Source organism: Protopterus annectens, chromosome 17.part0 (genome assembly GCF_019279795.1).
Source record: "Protopterus annectens isolate FY-2018-M chromosome 17.part0, PAN1.0, whole genome shotgun sequence".
Classification (NCBI taxonomy): Eukaryota; Metazoa; Chordata; order Ceratodontiformes; family Protopteridae; genus Protopterus; species Protopterus annectens.
Genome location: NC_056751.1, coordinates 366621188 through 366640400, shown reverse-complemented (window position 1 = coordinate 366640400; position 19213 = coordinate 366621188). Strand labels below are relative to the sequence as shown.

The window sequence follows — 19213 nt, the reverse complement described above, 5'->3', positions numbered from 1 at the left end:
CAATTTATGAGACATAAAAGAGAGAAATCTTTGACACCCTCATGAAAACTAGAAATTGCAGCCAAATGAACTCTAATGGTAGAGGCCGATAGACCAGATTGAAACAGGTCGGCCAGATAGTCTAGTATTAACAACACTGGTGCTGAAAAGGGGTCTACTTGTTTATCTTTCAGCCAACAGGTAAATCTTTTCCACTTGCTCAGATAAGTAATTCTAGTGGAAGACTTATGAGAAGCAATGAGAATATCACGTACTGGTAAAGAAAGGTCATTCTGCCTGGCAATCAGGGGAATTGGAGTAGCAAAGCCTTTAGCTTCAGGCTGTTCAGGTTGGGATGAATCAGGTTCTGTGGGTGAGAGATCAACTCCGGCGTTCGATGGAGAATCTATGGTCGATCTAGTAGGTGAGGCCAAAAGAAGGGGAACCAAATCTGTCGAGGCCAGTATGGTGCTAGGAGGATCACCTTGCTCTTCAACCGCCGGGTTTTCTTCAGAAACTGGGGAATGAGGGGAAAGGGTGTAAATGCATAAAGAAGACCGGAGGGCTAATCGTGGACTAGAGCGTCCCTGAGGGGAATTCAGGGTGAAGTAGTTGCTGCATTTGTAGTTGGTCGGGGATGCAAAGAGGTCGCAGCAAGGACAGCCCCAGCGGTGGAATTTCTCCGCCGCTATCAAGGGATTCAGGGACCACTCGTGAGGCTGAAGAATGCACTTGCTGAGTCTGTCTGCTATCACATTGGAACTCCTGGGAATGTGCATTGCTAGAAGAAAACGGTTGGTAGCCATCACCCATTGCCATATCCTCATGGCCTCTCGACAAAGGGAGTAAGATTTGGTTCCACCTTGTTTGTTGATGTACCAGACCACAGCCATGTTGTCTGACTGAATCGCAATTGTCCCAGACGGCAGCAGGGGATGGAATGCTTGCAACGCCAGAAACACCGCCCTCAGCTCTAGAAAAATTATATGCAGATGGGCCTCCAGTTGGGACCAAGTGCCTTGGACTGTCTGTCCCTGACATAGCCCCTCTAACCCCATAAGGGAGGCATCCGTGGTCACTATGGCCTTGGGCTGCTGGGGGGAGAATAGGTGAGACCATTGTGAGAGATTGTGCGTCATCCACCCAATTTAAATCCTGTTTGCACCTGTGAGTTACTTGAATCATGGCTGAAAGAGGATGCTGAAAAGGATACAATTGGGTGAGCAGTAGCCACTGCAGAAGCCTCATGTGAAACCTGGCCAGGGGAACAATGGTGATGGAGGCTGCCATGGAACCCAACAGCTGTAGAACTGAGTGAGCTGTGGATTTTTCCTTTGAAAGGATTGGAATTAGTTGTTGCTTTATCCTTAGAAATCTGTGCTCTGGAATAGCAGCTCTGCAGTTTTTTTGTGTCCAAGATAACCCCTATGAATTCTGACGTCCGAGATGGGGTGAGATTGTATTTCTGCCAGTTTATGGTTATGCCCAGCCTTTGAGCAGCAAGGAGAGAGTATGCCAGGGCTTTTTCCAGTAGATGTCCGGTGGGGGCGGAAATGAGCCAGTCGTCTAGGTATGGAAACACCTGGAATCCTTGAAGTCGCAAGTGAGCTGTGACAACTGCCATGCACTTTGTGAACACTCTGGGGGCTGTAGAGAGTCCGAAGCGCAGTACTCTGAACTGGTAGTGACTGGCTCCCACACGGAAGCGCAGAAATCTTCTTGATGGCCTGTCCACCTTTATGTGGTAGTACGCATCTTGAAGATCTATAGAGCACATCCAATCATCTTTTTCCAAAAGCGGGAGGATAGACTGTATTGTGACCATCTGGAATTTTTGTACTCTCACAAACTTGTTCAATACACTGAGATCCAAAATTGGTCTCCAGTCCCCGGTTTTCTTTGGCACCAAAAATAGTCTCGAGTAGAATCCGGATCCTATCCGGATGACTCTTATTCTTAGCAGCTTTTCTATCTCTAGTGCTGCTTCTTCCCTTTGACTGGGTGGAACGTCGGGAAGATTTTTTGAAGGGACAGGACAAAGATCGAAGGGGATATGATAGCCTCTGGTTATGAGCCTTTGTACCCAAGAATTGGTGGTGATGGTTAGCCAGGCAGAAGGGGTACAAGGAGAAATGTCCCCCAACCACCTCCAGAGGAAAGGAGTTGGGCTCTCTTCAGGAGCGCTGGTAGGATTGATCAGGGAAAGAATCCCTGGAACCCTGGTTACGCAGACCCCCTCTGCCCTGAAAGGAGCATCTTCCCTGTGAGTTTCCCCCTCTGCCTCTGAAGGAGAACTCGGCCTGTGTGTCACGGAAAGGACCCTGAGATTTCTTGAACCATATCTTCCCACTCTTTTGGTTTCGGGAGAAAGCACGTTGAGAGGAAGAATAACTGACACCTACGGCAGAAAGGGTCTTACCATCCTGTTCACATCTGGCCAGTGTGCTTTTAACTTTGGGCCCAAACAACGAGGAGGGTTCAATGGGGGCATTAAGAAAAGTAGACTTAAAGGGTTCCGCGAAGTTGCACAAGCGCATCCAGGCGTGTCGTCTCAAGACCGCAGCTGAACCCGCTGCTCTAGTTGCTCCGTCCAATGCGTTAGATATCAAGTCGCATAGAGGAGTTAGATATAGATTCAATGATGGCCAGCTGAGAGGCCACTTTGTCACGGACCTCATCAGACACGGCACCAGCCAAGGTTTCAGAGAGCTCAGAAACCAGATCCCTTTGAAGCCTGGTGAAATGTGCCATATATATCAGGGACCTGATAGCAAAGGTCGCTGAAGCAAAGGTGCACTTCCCTATCCTGTCCAGGGCCCAGGACTCGTTAGGCGAATGGACAGTCCGGCTTTCTTCTTCTGCCAGATCCTTTTTTGTTGTGGCCACCGCCACCACCAAAGCATCCACAAGACGTCCTTTGGACCAATGGGGATCCAAAGCAGGAGGGGACAAGATCTTATCTGGCCTCCGGGGAATAGCTTCAACGGTATCAGGAGCCTTGCAAGCACACTGCACAATAAGCCGGACAAGTTCATCAGCAGGTGGAGTAACCCAGGAGGTAGGGGGCCGGGCGCGAAAGGCCTGCAGGAACACAGATTCCTCAGAGGTCAGATTACAGGACTGCCAGTCACCTCTCTGTTTCAGGATTTCGAGGATCTCACCAAAGGATACCCCAGAGGGTGACCGAGGGGATCCTTCCCCCTCATCGAAATCTGTGTCTTTGGTGAGGGATGTGGAGTCCATGTGCTTCCTCTTACACAAACTTTTCCGGTGGACCTCCTCAGCGGGAGAAGCTGGAGAAGACAATGGAAAAGGGGATTCCTGAGGGAATATGTGCTGCGGCCCGTGCACCCGGAGTCCACAAGATGCGACTTGTGTAACCAGTGTTCCAGAGGAGGGCGGAGGTATAGACAGTCCGGTATCGCCAGCAGCAGCAAAAGCCTTCTCCATCAGTTGGAAGGCTGGCCACCCAAAGAGGAGTGTATGCCTAGGGCAGGGGACACCCCTCACCCAAGTGGCTCAGCCTGCCGACCCAGAGTCCCTGGATGGCTGTAGAGCAGCAAGCTATGCGTGTCACAGCTGACATCCTGGGTCGTAGCAAAACTTTCTTGCCATGAAGGCAACTGTGGTTCCTTAGTGAGATCCATAAAGGGAACCGCAGAAGGGGAAGACTGTGCTATATCCATGGACTTCAAAGGCAATGAAGGAGGAGAATAAGAAGGGGTTTTTTGGAGATGGGTGATCACCTCCCAAGAAGGATAGTTCCTGAGGGGTGGAATACCTCTGGCCAAGAGTACCTGGTCCACAAGACACAACACATCATGTTTGGAAAGGCTTCTAGTGGACCTCACGGAGACTGAGGGAGAAACATGCCTGTCCACAGAAGAGGCAGACTCTGTGCCCATCTCATCTGACCACACCGAGGACAATGGTGCCGAGAAAGACTGGACTACGGTTGTCTGCACCGAAGAAGACATCGGTGCCGAGGTCATTTAGGTAAGGTTTAATAAGAGGGTCTTTCATCGAGTCCTCTTCCTTTGTCTGCTCTAAAGGCTATTATCCATTGTGCCTCTCTATTTTCAGTAAAATTTCTGATGTCACCTTCTCTAATACTTGGTACAATAACCTCTATAACTCTGAATTTAAATTTATGTGTCTCCCCTTCTAGCATAACATGTTTGGACAGAGCATTATGCTCACTTTTAGTGCAAATATTATAAAGATGTTCCCTTATACGATCTTTAAAAACTCTGCTGGTTTTACCAACATAGAATGAGTGGCAACACTGGCAATCTGCTAAGTAGACCACATGAGATGTCAAGCAAGTAGCTGCTGAAGTAAATATGAATTCTTGACCTGTATCTGGATGTACAAATGTATTACTGTAGTAATATATGAACAAAATTTACATTTACCACAGGGCTGAGTACTGTATTCTTTGTGTTTCTGCATTTTTTCCATGACAAAGCAGTCTTTTTAAATTCTTTTTATTTTTACACAAGAAAATGGGTTTTGTGCCTAGCAGACTATATCAGCGTCTACTGTAAGTATGGACCAATTCTTCATAAACACTTCCCTTAGCCCTTTGTTATCACATGTATAAAACAAAGGCATTTTCAATTGTTTATTTACTGAGGTATTGACAGACTCTACAGTGTTTTTCTGTTGTGGTCCATAGTATGGTTGGGCCCTACTATCCCTAAGACTAGTGACATCACTTAAATTTCTCCTGATTTCGTTGGTGTGATAGCCCCTCTTTGTCAACCTCTTTTCTAAGCCAACAATTTAATTCCTGAAGCCTTCTTCTGTGGGGTTCAGCCTTGAGGCTCTCATCCCTTGGCATTTTATTAAGTTTCTAAATACATAGTTTGTGTGCATACTTTGTCTAGATAATAAAGAATTCCTATGACAGGGTTTTCTAAATACCCCTGTATTTATAGAACCATTATGAAGTCTCTCTATATATAGATCGAGGTATTCCACTCTTTTACTAGATGAGGCCATGGTAAATCTTAGACATTCAGTTAAGGTGTTAATCTGATTCTTAAAAATTAAGAACTGTGCCTGAGTTCCTGTCCAAATTAGGAAGAAGTCGTCCACGAAACAATGGTAAAACACAACATACTGCATATACACATAATTCTTAAAAAGGACAGTGTGTTCCCAGTGTGCTAAAAACATGTTGGCATAGCTATTGGCACATGACGTGCCCATAGCTACGCCATCACACTGGGCATACATGTCCCCATCATAGTTGAAGATGTTATTCTCTAGTATAATCTCGAGGAAATGACATACAAGATCTGTTTGCATCAAACTATAGTCACTATTCATAACCAGATATTCATGTATATATTTTATGCCCAACTCATTTGGTATGATAGTAAATAGTGACTGGACGTCTAATGTGACCAAGATGGTTTCTCCTGGAGTTCTCTCTAAATTTGTATTCTCATATACAATCAATGAGAAATTGTTTGGTGTCTCTTAAAACTATTTTATTTTTATCAATGACTGGGCGTAGATGTTTTTCTACAAACAGAGAGAGTCTCTGTAGCCCATCCTGCACCTGCCACTATAGGTCTCATTGAAGGTTTTTTGCTATGTTTGTGTACTTTAGGTAAGCCTTGTAATATTGGGATCAAAGGATTCTCCACTCTTAAATATTTATAAAGTTCTCCATTAATAACACCACTTCTTAAATCATCCAGTAAAGTGGCAGAAATGGAGTCCATCACTTGATGAACATAATCTATAGGTACTAACTTGTAAAACTTTTCATCACTTAGCATTTCTCTCATAAGTACAATACATTGTTTGTGTCTAAAATGACAATTGAACCGCCTTTATCAGCCGGTCTGATAGTGATTTCTGAGTTACTTTGTAGCCTTTTGAGTGCTTCTCTCTCTCTCTATAATTCAGATTGTCCTTATTTTTAATTGCTTTTGATTTCTTTTTATTACCATAGTCTGTTAACTTAAAATATGCATCCACCAAAGGGTGGTTATTAGGGACATATGTACATGAGTTACCACGGACCCTGGGGACCACCACCCTATTAGCCTAACGAGCCTGGTCTGCAAGGCCATGGAACTTATAAACAAAGACATTGGTAATCTCCAAACTCTGGACCCCACCCAGTTCGGGTTTGTAAAAGGCAGATCATGTCTCCTAAACCTGATTGACTTCTTTGAAGCAGTCAGCAAAGCCGTAGACGAGGCTAAGGTGGTTCACACAGCCTATCTAGATCTCACCAAGGCTTTTGACACTATCCCCCACTCTGGAAAAATAGATAAACTCACTAAACTAGGTATAAATCTTTATGTCACAAGATGGGTAGCCAACTGGCTCACTGACAGGACCCACACTGTGAAAGTAGCAGACTACAAATCTGACTTCAGACCAGTGACAAGTGGAGTACCACAGGGTTCAGTCCTGGGACCTCTCCTGTTTGGTATCTACTTTTCTGAAGTACAGGTTAACACAGAAGGTCTTTAGCTAACGAAGTTTGTAGATGAATGCAAACTAGGAGCCATAATTGAAAATCCTAACGATGTGGACATCCTACAAAAGGGCCTCACTGAGACAGATGCCTGGTGTCAAAGCCACGGCCTCAAGCTCAATGCCACAAAGTGCACTGTCATCCCCTTTGGTAAAAACTCTGTACCCATGATCTACCACATAAGTGGTAGTCTACTTAACACCGAAAGTGTGACAAGAGACCTTGGGACACAGGTGGACAGTAGTCTCTCCTTTGATAATCACATTGCCACTGTAGTCAGGAAATCTTTCTGCGTGGCACATATCACAAAAGGTTTCACATCCAGGAAAAAAAGAGGTCATTGTTCCCCTCTACTCATCACTATTTAGACCCATTATAGAGTACAATGCCCCTTTTGGTATGTACCTCACAAGACATCTACAACAACTGGAAAGGCCGCAGAAATATCTCACAAAGAGGATTACTGGCCTCAAACAGATGCCCTACGCAGACCGTCTCAAAAAACTCCAGCTTTGCACCATCGCATATCGCCTACTTAGAGGCGATCTCTGCCTAACAAACAAAGCTATGTTAGACCCAGAGCTGTTGGACATGCTCCACTTAAATAAATCTCTCTAAGTTACACTCTCTAGGGACCTAAATCTTGTCACCACAATAAAAAGAACATGCTGGAGGGATAGATTCATGTCCCAAAGACTACCCATACTCTGGAACAAACTACCTATCTATATCAAACAAAGCTCCTCATTAGCACTCTTCAAGAAAAATCTTGATGACTGGATTGGAAATAGGAAATTTACCCCAGGGATCACCTCTGTGGCTCTGCTCGACAGGGGCACAGGAAAATAATTTTCTTGGGTGGTGAAAGCCAGGGTACCCTTTTGGCTAGGCTTGCATAGGCCCTAGGGCCGACAGCCAGGGTACCTTTTTGGCTAGGCTTGTATAGGCCCTAGGGCCGACAGTGTAGTACCTACCTATGATCCTATAATAGCCTTGCTGTTCATCACACTTACTAGTTGGATAACATTACACAATGAAATTGGTCACCCTTTAGAAAGGGCTTTATTAGTAGCTGATGTGTAGTTGGTGGCAGTAATTGCTACCTCATAGCCTGGGCAGGAGGGGGCATAGCTGGAGAACCTGTGCCAGCCATCCCCAGGAGTGTGTGTTTCTATATAAACCAAACCTCAAACGTGTGTTGCGTCAGCTACTTGGTCAGGGACACAAAGCACTTGTTGAACAGAGAGGGTACTGGAGGTTTTGGCTTGACTACTCAGCTGAGATCTGAACCCTATAGCTGGGTCACTGGGGAGTCTTATTAGAGATCTGGGGAGAAATCAGCCCCAGCCTGACTGATCTCTGTGTGCTCTTAAGGGAAAGTGTACTTTACTGTGTGTGCACTTGTTATCCTCCCAATGTGGACACCCCTCAGATTACTGGGTCAGTGCACGGGTGTCACATATGTGAATTTCATTAACAGATAAGGAGAGGAGGAACAACTTAATTGAAGAAACAGACAAAATAAAGTACAAGATTTGCTTTTGAATATATATATATATATATGAGACTTTTTACAAAACCCTGTTTATATTCATTAACTACATAAAGTGAAATTAGTACAGGCAGCGGGCATTTCACCAAAAACATCTAATATACAGAGTCAGCCAAGGTAGAGCATAACTGCTAAAAGGTCCACTTTATGAAAACAGAGACAATGCGGTCTTTCATTCTGAGATACCAAGCAAAGGTGTTATGTGTACTGTGCATAACTTGGAAACCTCAAAACACAGCGTTATGGTTAACAGGTACATGGGGGCCACAGCTTCTCACATTGTCAGATACAGGGGACATCAAAGTTGGTAAAACATTTACTGAAGTGTAGAACCTCCCCCCAGAAAAGTGTGGCAACTTTATATAGGATGGATCAACTGCACCCTAAGCAGTGAAAAAGCTGACTAATGAAATTATCTACTGGGTGAAACAACCTAACCTTGTCAAATACACTTTGAAAATTTCCTATATGGTTGGATTTGGAGTATCACCTTCCACTTCATCACTCACTTTTTTTTTGCAGCACTAGCTGTCATTTGACAAAAGTGGCGGTCTTCACTTATGTGCAGTTTACTGTTTATTTGTTCTTCATGTATCCCACCAATTAGCTGCTGTTCCCATATTGTGCTACAGCAACAAAAATGGAGCCACCAATGGGAAAATCTAAGTATATCTATAAAAAATATTACAGCACAAAATAATAGGTACGGAAGAACATGCATAAGCAAACACCATCTTGGTTACTTCATAAATATCTCATTAGTGGCAGTAGATGAAGTGAGCTCTAGTTCTATCACACATCCCTGATTTTGCCTTGTGTTTTGCCCAGTTCCTCATAAAATGCTCATTTTGTGGTAAAATCAATGAGGATTGGTTAGCCGATTTTAGTAAACAACACAGTTGGGTTTTGTATTAGAACATTACCCCACCAGATGCGCAGTAGCAGGGACCACCCAAAGCCCTCCCAGCACTCTTCGCATAACATTCACTTTTAGAAGTGCTTTGAATAAACATCGGAAGAACATTGCCTGCAAAATGAATATGCAACGCATTGTAATTATTTCAGTACAAACCCTTTTCTGTCTTATTTGCTAATACCAGGACTGTGACACGAAGCAGTCCAATTTCCAGTGATCAAAAGGTTTGATTATTCAAACAAACACAGAATATGCTGCACTTATAAAAAGTATTCCAATATCAGACTTAAAAATCACAATTTTTTAAAGGGTGAGGGGAGCGAATACATAATATGCTACATGTATACAATATATTGCAGTATTACACAGACTTAAAAAAATGAGTTCTGTAAGAGTGCAGATGGCGACCTTGCTGGGAGGTCTTAGGTTCATAGGTAGGTACTAGGCTATCTGCCCGAGGGCATTTATAAGACTAGCCAGAGTGTGTCGGCTTTCGCTGCCCCATTGAATAATTAACTGATCCTCTGTCAAGCAGAGCCAATGAAGTGATCCCAGGGGTGTATTTTCTGTTACTCATCCACTCATCAAGGTTTCTCTTGAAGAGAGTGTTAGTGAGGGGCTCTGCCTGATGTAATTTGGAATTTTGTTGCAAAGCATGGGGAGTCTCTGTGACAGGAATCCATCCCTCCAGCATGATCTATTTATTTGTGGCGAGGTTTAGCTCACTAGAGCGCGTGGCTCGCAGTGACTTGGATTTCTTTAGGTAGAGCATGTCCATCAATTCTGAGTTGGACATGGCTTTGTAAGTCAGGCAGAGATCACCACTGAGTAAGCGATATGCCACGGAGTACAGCCAGAGTTTTTTCAGTCGGGCTGCATAGGACATATGTTTGAGACCAGTAATCCTCTTGGTGAGGTACTTTTGTGGTCTTTCCAGCTGTTGGAAGTGTCTTGTGAGGTACATCCCAAATGGGGCATTGTACTCTATGATGGGTCTAATGAGTGACGAGTAGAGGGGCACTATAACCTCTTATTTTTAGATGTGAACCCTTTAGTAATTAGATGGGCCACATAGAAGGATTTCCTAACTACTTTGGCAATATGATTGTCAAAGGAGAGATTACTATCTACCTGGGCCCCTTGGCTAACTAAGGACACACACTGTCATGCTACAAAGGGATAAAACATGGAAACTCTACAATAAAAATAAACACCCAGCTACACTCCTTCAATTTAAGCAAAAAACTTATCACAAACGATAAAAAAATCATACTACATCAAACAGTCTACCCTCTCAAATAATCCCAAAAAAATTCTGGAAATCCATCAACTCCCTTTTACATCCCGGTACTAAATCCAATCCCTGTCCCAACAACAATAAGACTGACACAGAAATTGCAACACTTTTTAACTCCTTTACCAACTCTATAGCTCAACTTACTAAAACCTTCACCAAATCCACCCCCTCCTCTACCCCTAAACCTACTTCCTCCTCCTCTCCCCACTCCTGTTCCCCTAAACCCCCTCCCATTTTTTATCTAAAACCTGTGTCAACCACCTGTATCAAAAAAAAACTTTTTTCCAAACTCAAGCCATGCTCCAATGCCCCCAACAATATCCCTTCACTCTTTCTCAAGATTGCTGCTGATGGTATCGCCATACCCATTAGCATTCTCATCAATAGATCCATCCAGGAATCTTATGTTCCCAAACTATGGCGAGCTGCCTACATTCTGCCCCTTCATAAAGGAGGCAAAAATAATAGCATTTCTAACTTCCGCCCAATAGCCATTCTTTCCCCAATTTCAAAAGTCCTTGAAAAATGTATCCACCTGCAGCTCATGCCCCACCTCCTCAATAACCAACTCCTCACCCCTACTCAACACGGTTTCCATCCTGGCCACAGTACCATTACTGCTCTCCTCTCTTTCTTAGATATTGTCAACCATGCCCGTGACTCTAGAGATATTGTCTCCACTGTCCTTCTTGACCTTTCCAAGGCATCAGACACTGTATCCCACACACTCCTTCTTAACCACCTTTCTAACTTCAATCTCTCCCTAGATTCCCTTTCTTGGTTCAAAAGTTCTCTCTCAGATAGATCCCAAGCTGTGAAATGGCAAGCAGGTATCTCTACCTTCCTTCCTACCCCTACTGGAGTTCCACAAGGTTCTATTCTCGGACCTATGCTCTGCAATCTCTTCATCAATGACTTTCACTCTGCAATTCCACACTCTCAAATAGTGCAATATGCAGACAACTCCACTTTAGTCTGCTCAGCCTCTAGCCTTCCCGAGCTCCAGGCCAAGACCCAATTGGCCTTCACAACTACAGAGAATTGGATGCTTCAAAACCATCTCTCCCTAAATGCCAATAAATCCCATATCATTCTTTCTCCCCCTCAAAAGCCCACCCACTTGATAAGCACTCTTTCAAGATCACCAGCCTCTCTCACTCCTCAATAGAAGTTGTTTCTTGTGCCAAACTACTTGGTGTTACCATTGCTGAACACCTGAAATGTAATACTCATATTCAACTAAACATAAAAAAACCCACCAGAAGCTCGGCATGCTTTATAGAAATGCCCCCTTTCTATCATTAGCTACGAGACAAACCCTCGCCTCCACCTTCCTTCTACCTTATCTATTGTATGGTGCTCCTCTTCTAACCAACCTCACAGCTTCTATCTCCTCAAAATTAGAAAGTTGTTACAACAAATCGCCAAATTCGCTACTAACTCTAGGCATTCTACACACCATTGCATCTCCCTCCATAGTCTTCAATGGCTTGAACTCCCTAATCATCTTGACTACCTCCAACTTACTACTGCCCACAAACTAATTTTTAAACCCACTGCTTGCCCTGCACTATCTAATATCTTGCCTTTGTACACTCCTCTCAGGCCCCTAAGATCAGCCCACCAAAATCTTCTTACAGTGCACAAACCTAAACGACCTCCTGGCCACCTACTACTTTCTTATACTATAGCAAAGAAATGTAACTTGCTTCCTCCCCTGCTAAGAATCACTACATGCCCAGAAAAATTCAAATCTCTACTCCATTTTTGTAATTGTATACTTCCTACCTAGATCCTTTCACTTCCCCTTTTCAATCCTCTCCCTCCTGTCCCTCTTTCTTCCAACTGTTTTCTTCAGCCCCCACCCTCTACTTCTTTATCTTCTTCCCCCTGTATAAACTCTATGTAAATACCTTTATATCTTCACTTCCCCACTACCTATATGCCTCTTCTTGCAACTGTATCTTTCACCATTTCTGTAAAATGTATCTTTCACCTCAAACATAAAATGAAACTGTGTATTTTTTTCTGTGCTACAAATACAATCTGTATAAAAATTTTTATTTTTATTGTTTGTAAATTGTTTGTGTGCGCAATATCTTTGTAATATGGAGCTTTAAGTGTGCAATGTGTTTGTAAATAGGAGCTTTTCTCCCCGGGCCTCCACTGAAAACGGGCTTTCGGGCCTAGTGGACATCCCCGGTTATCAAACTGGAATAAATCTCTTATTACCTCTTCTGTATTAAGGGGGCTGCTCCTACGTGGTAATTTGTGGGTGTTTTGTTTTTCCCAAACGGGATGACAATGCATTTTTTGGCATTTAGCTCGAGGCCATGACTTTGACACCAGGTGTCCGTCTCAGTAAGGTCCTTTTGGAGGATGTCCGTGTCAGCCGGACAGTCAATTATGGCTCCCAGTTTGCAGTCATTGGCGAACGTGGTTAGCCATAGTCCTCCTGTGTTTGCCTGTACTTCTGAGAAGTATATGCCGAACAGTAGGGGTCCCAGGAATGAGCCTTGTGGCACACCACTTGTAACTGGTTTACAGTCGGACCTGGAGCCCGCTATTCTTACCGTGCAAGTTCCGTCTGTAAGCCAGTTGGCAACCCATGTCGTGACATAGGGGTTTATGTTCAGGCTGGTGAGTTTTTCTGTAATACCAGAGTGGGGAATGGTGTCGAAAGCCTTGGCAAGGTCAAGGTAGGCTGTGTGAACCACCTTTCCCTCGTCTATGGCCTTGTGACTGTCTCAAAGAAGTCAACCAGGTTTAGTAGGCATGATCCGCCCTTAACAAAGCCAAACTGGGTCGGGTTAAGTGTTTGGAGGTTCCCAATGTCTTTGTTAATGAGTTCCATGATGATGCGCTCCATAGCGTTGCAGACCAGGCTAGTCCGGCTTATGGGGCGATAGTTATCAGGGTCAGTTGTGCCCCTCCTTTGTGGAGAGGAATAACCGTAGCTGTGTGCCATTCTATGGGCACATAGCCTGTGGAGAGGCTGAGATTAAACAGCGTGTTTAGGTGGGGGGTTAGTTCATGCAAGATGCAGCCTGGGACACCATCTGGTCCCATTGACGCTGTGTTTTTGGCTTTTGAAAGGGCTGTTTTCACCTGTGTGTCTGTGATTTTTGGGATACTACACTTTTCCGGTATTCTTGTGGGCCCTGTTGGAGGTGAGAGGGGGGTGAAGTTTGCACTGAATCTATCTGCCAGGATGTTGGCAATATCAGTAGGTTCAGTATATTTTGCACTAGTTCAGTGCATATCTGCGAGTTGTCGCTTAGATTCTTAACATAGCTAAAGAAAGCTTTGTGGTCATCTTTCGAATCCTCTGCTATTTTTCTTTTGAAGTTAGCCTTGGAGGACTTTATGAGAGATCTTAGTTTCTTACTGATACTAATCAGGGATGTCTTTCCTTCTTGGGATTTGCTTTTTTTCTGAACTAGTTTCCTCCTTCTATTGTATAGCCTGTTTATTGCAGGGGTCCACCAAACTGGTTTCCTTCTCTTAGAGGAGTGAGTCTTGGTTTTGCTAGGGATGGCACAATCCATGCATCCTTGTAGGTGCTCATAGAGTGCATTTGGTAAAGGTTTCTGCATCTTGGGCAGCGTTATCCTTTAGAGTGGAGGCTGTGAAACTTACCACCTCTGTCTTAAGTAAGGTGAAGTTTGCTTTAGAAAAGTTTTTTTACTGTGGTTTCCTTAGTTGGGGGTGGTGGGGTGTGGACATCCAGAGTGATTAGTTTATGGTCTGATCTAACCAGTGACGGGTTAACCTCCGGTGTGGAACACCTGTCGCCCATGTTGGTGATGACCTCGTCCAATATGTTTTCACCTCTAGTAGGGGAGTTTACCAGCTGATCCACGGCGTTTGAGTTGATGGATTCCAGGAAGCGCTGGGCCTGGGAATTTGTACTAGAGTAGTTTTCCCAGTGAATGGTAGGGTAACTGAAATCGACCAATATCAGGGTGTTTGGCAGGACCTTCATGTTTTCCAGTGTCTCCAGAAAGGTGGAGTGGTGGTCCTGGGTCATGGAGGGTGATCTGTAGCAGGCCACAATTTGCATTGCAGATTTGCCCGATGTTAGTTGCACATGGATGATCTCAGAGGTATCATGCTGCGCCACTAACCTGGAGGTGTAGGTATCCTTGATGAATATGGATACACCTCCTCCTTTTGTGTTTCGGTCCGTTTTCGGTGGCCGAAATGTGTGGTATGAGTTGTAGCCCGGTAGTGCTGGGGTGCTCTCTGGAGCCTTGAACCAGGTTTCAGTTACTGCACAGATGTTCTCCATACTGAGGAGTGCTTCGAGCGCGTGCATTTTGAGATTTAAACTCCTGGTGTTGAAGAGCATAACCCTCAGTTTTTTGTTAATTGTGCTGTTTATGGAGGTGGATTTGACTTTTGAGCCTTGTCTAAAAAAGCCATTATGGGGGCAGCAAGAGCCTTGGCAGTATTTGAAAGCCTAGGGGTGACAGGTGCAAGACATCTCTTGCGAAGCAACGTGGCTTGTCAAGCATGTCGTCCCAGGCTGACAGACACTGGATTCCCTTTGAATGACACCAGAAGCTTAGCCAATTGTGGAAATTGATAATTTTTTCTTTATACTGAGATATCATTCTTGGTGAGGGCAGGATGCTACTCAGGGTCAGGGTCATACTAGCCTGGGCTACATGATCAGAGAGCTCTTCCATGTCTCTTTTCATGTAGTCCAGGGAGGTATGTCTCAGGTCATTCACACCAACATGAACAATGACAGAGTCATATTTGTACTTGTTCTGGAGTGACCCGAGTGCTTGTGTTATGTGGTGGATTCTGGCTCCCGACAGGCAGCTAACAGTAACCTTCTGCTTGTCCAGCCTAGTGAGTGGGACGTCAGTGTGACTGACTATAGAGTCACCTATTACTAGTGTGTTAGGTATGTTATTTCGCCTTAAGGGCTGTGATTGTGCGGCACACTGATTTTGTCTTTTATGTGTTGTCTGGTTTGTGACGGGAAGTGCAGGTTGTTTGGGTGTCTGCTTTGGAGGTCTCTGATGCTTTTGCAGGTTTTTATTTAGAGCCTCCGGGTATGGTTTTGTGTATTTATGTGTATTTTTTGCCAGTGCTGTTTTAGTAGGTCTGTGTGCGGCTGGAGTTGTGGTGCAAGTGTTAACCTTCTCCTCTTAGACTGTCTGTTCCAGTCTTGGGTGGAGACAGCTTAGCTTCCAGTTTGGCTGTATAATTGCATCTCTCGCATATGTTAGTGTTTTGTGGCAGGAGGAGAAGGTTGTCTGTGTACATGAGGCAGTTGTAACATTGCCTCAGGATACCCAAATTCACCAGCTGGACTGGCGAGTGCACCTGAAGTTGCCCTTTGGTCATGCCTGAATAGTAGGGTGAGCTTAGTCACTTGGTTGGTGAGGGGAAGAATAAACAGCCTTGCCCTAATGGGCAATCAGTATCAGGGTATATTAGTGCTTGCTATTTGGTCTGAGCAAGTGCTGGGCTGTAAGATGCTTTTTGAGTGCTTAAGTTGAGAGTTAGACCAGTTTCAAGGGAAAAACTGAAGAGGAGACTTAGTGGAGCCGGGAATAATTTAACCATAGGTAACCGGCATTGCCCGGTGTGCAAAACCGTGCATTTGTTTACTGCATTTATTGTCTCACTGCCTCAGATTATTACTTGTTGCTTTATCTCCAGAAATATGTTCAAAGAAAGGTGTGTGTGTGTGTGGGGGGGGGTAAAGTAACTACTGCACAAAATTATAGTAAAGAAAGGTTGGGGGCAGGGGTTATGGTTTGGGTTTTGGCGTTTCTTTAACTACTTCACTGTTGCAGTTACTTGCAAATAAGTGTTTTTCCTCTGCAGGAGTGTGTTTTGCTTCAAGTGTTTTTTTTGTGTTTGGACCTACAAAGATTCTGACCAGCTAACAGTTGAAGGAACCTGCATTTCTTTCCTGCGCCTACTGATATCGGTGGTAATTTCTCATTTTATCTTGAGTGCGGTCAGTCTATGACTATTCAGCATGTCACTTGGTAATCTGCATGGCTTGTCACTCAACATGCAAGATCACACGGGCTTGCCCTGTCAATCATGTAGACCACGCCTATTCCTGCGCGAAAATCATGGTAGGGTAATGTCCTTGTTCAACACTAATCTTTCATACTTCTTAATACTCTTCAGATCGTCCCTAACATTTGTGCCCCATGAGCTTACCCGGCGGTCAACAACTGAAAAAAGTAAAATGTGTCCCGCCCTACCTGGGGTTGTAGCTCTGTTTCACACATAGCTCTCAACCTTCCATCTCTAAAATGAGGAACACTAGCCCTCATAATGTGGAACAAATGGGCAAAATGTGGAACACATACTAGTGGCTTACTAACATCTTCAACTAGGAAGGTCATAGGATGGTTAAAACATGCTGGTTTTACTCATAAAGAAGACATTTTAATGAATTAATACGATTCATTTCTATTTACAATGGATTTCACTAAAAAAATTCCTAACACGGAATGTGTGATAGAGTCTTTCAATGTGGAACTTTTGAGGAACTTCGAGGAACATGAACATTTTAAGACCCCAAATGAGGTACATTCCTCGTAATGAGGTACACTTGAGGGGTATGGTTTCACAAACGACTACTACTGAAGGGGATGCTAGGTCTACCCCACCACACCTCATCCACAAAAAATGTACTCTTTCTGCTCACAACCCTTACACATACATCTCAATCTCAGCCTCTTATCAGAAGAGATCTGAACAAAGCCAAAAATAATTGGGGGGATACTAACCTAAAACACTGAAATACTACTCTTATAAACTTAGTTGTAATTATTTCTGAAGGATATGAAGTCTGAAACTCAACCGTCATTTAGTGAATTCCATCCTCACTGATTTGCTAGAAAAGCACACGTTATACCAGGCGCAGACTAAAAATACGAGGTAAAAAAATATGAACAGTTGTGAGGTATAACCCCATAGAAAGCAACTGACAGACTTGTACGCCACCAGCCCAACTTTGAACTGTACTTTTGACCCTCCAGAACTTCCGGTACCACTATTCAATCATATCTAAATCCCCTTAGCTCCCAGCATAGCCATTGTTGCCGTCTTACACACTTCGCAATGTAACTTCGAAAGCAAAAAGAAATACATGCGATACTTCCGCACCAATTTGCTCAAACAAATGCACGAAATACACAGTTTATTTGAGAAAGTTCCTAACCCTCTACCAATTCAGATTAAGCTGCAATACCGAAATGCATTATGGTTATCGGGATTCGGGAAGCTGTGCTTTGTAAATCCAAATCACTCCACCTCCAACGTGAAATTAACGACTCACATTTGACCACTTATGAAAAATATCAGTTGTTTATGTATTATGAAACCACTTGTACCAGTTTAGAAGCACCAATCTGTTCTTTAATAAATAATACTACATTTTGCTTCTAAATGTAAACCCAATCCCACCATTGCGTCCTTGAGCTGTACATTAGGAGCTCATGCTAAATCAAACAAGGAAGACCTGCACACGTTATTTATTTGACATCTGTTAACCGGGAAAGTCTGTCTAGGTTAAAAAAAAAAAAAAAAGAACCCGTTTTCAGCGGAGGCCGGGGGGGATTCACGCTTACTATTATGTACATATATACCAGTCTACATCTTTGCTTTACGTAGTGGTTGTTTAACTTCATGTGGAGAAATATACAGTCAAGCATTTTAAGTTTGCATACACACTAATACATTTAAAAATCCATGTTAGAGGACAGCTTCCACATTTCAGGATAATTATTTACTTACGCGTTGTACAGGACATTTTAACTACTTCCTTTTAATTCGCGCATTTGCAAAAACGACTACCCCAGGCTTGCGGTAAATAATCCAGTTTCGTTTCCTATAAAACGTGAATATACTTATATTACAACTACGTGACGTGTTCTGAACGATTCTGGTCCCGCAGAACAATTTGGAAACCCTGTTGACTGTGCGAGAAACGTTGACGTGATTTGCAAAAGAAGGAGAAAGTATTAGTTATAAAAGAAAAATATTATTTAAGAGTCTGTTGGTATGCAGTAAAAGTACAAAGTTGCATTCACAAAACGAAGAAAACATAGGGTTGCAAATATGTGGGCCAATTATAGTTTCCAACTTTTCCGTACAAAGTGGGTTTGGAATATAGAGGGAAACCGATGTTCATGGCTAACATCCTCCCACTTGGACAGTCTTCGGATGTAAAGAGAAACTGGAGTCTCCGATAACAAAGATACACCAATGTTTAACTGTACGACAAATATAATGCTTTTGAAGTTCCAAGATTAAAGAGGACCACCATGATGGTGACACATAGAATTATAGCTATTACAAGGCAATCAAGTCCAGCCACTGAGACCATTTGATACTTACTAATACCCAACTTCATGCTGTTACGCCCCCTCCTCCTAAGGGTGACCCACGTTTGTCCAAGGCATACTTCTCAAATATACCTCATTACGAGAAAAGTACCATATTCTTGGACCTGTCAAAGGACTTTGATATGGTCAACCATCTTAAACTACTTCAAGCCCTTACTGACCTGGGCCTTGGTAACCATGCATTAGCCTGGTTTCAGAATTACCTACAAGGAAGACAGCAGTTCAATGGGACAACAGCCTATCCTCACTGCTACCCATCACTACAGGAGTCCCACAAGGGTCTATTCTAGGACCCCTTCTATTCTCCATTTTCAGCAATAATCTTCACAGCATCTGTCGTGATACAACTGTTATACAATACGCTGATGACTCAATGCTAGTCTGTTCAGCCAGTGATACTCAGGGACTCCTCTGCATCACCCAAAAAGTCTTCCAAACTACCGAAACCTGGGTTCTTAACAAAAAAAAAAATACTAAATCCTCCCAAAAAACAAACTTTTGCTATTTAGTCCAAACAAATCAACCACAATACCTAGCCCATTTAATATTGTGTCCAGGGATGGGACTATCATCTCCC

General features: G+C 43.6%; 1 protein-coding gene across 1 annotated transcript in view; it reads right to left on the bottom strand.

Annotated features, from left to right (window-relative positions):
• Positions 1–18323, bottom strand: part of LOC122791394 (malignant fibrous histiocytoma-amplified sequence 1 homolog) — a 1282214-nt gene extending 1263891 nt beyond the window's left edge. The window contains exon 1 of the mRNA XM_044059133.1: positions 18026–18323. Within this exon, the coding sequence (XP_043915068.1) occupies positions 18026–18041 (16 nt within the window). The 5' untranslated portion in view covers positions 18042–18323. The remainder of the gene's footprint in view (positions 1–18025) is intronic.
• Positions 18324–19213: the final 890 nt, after the last annotated feature.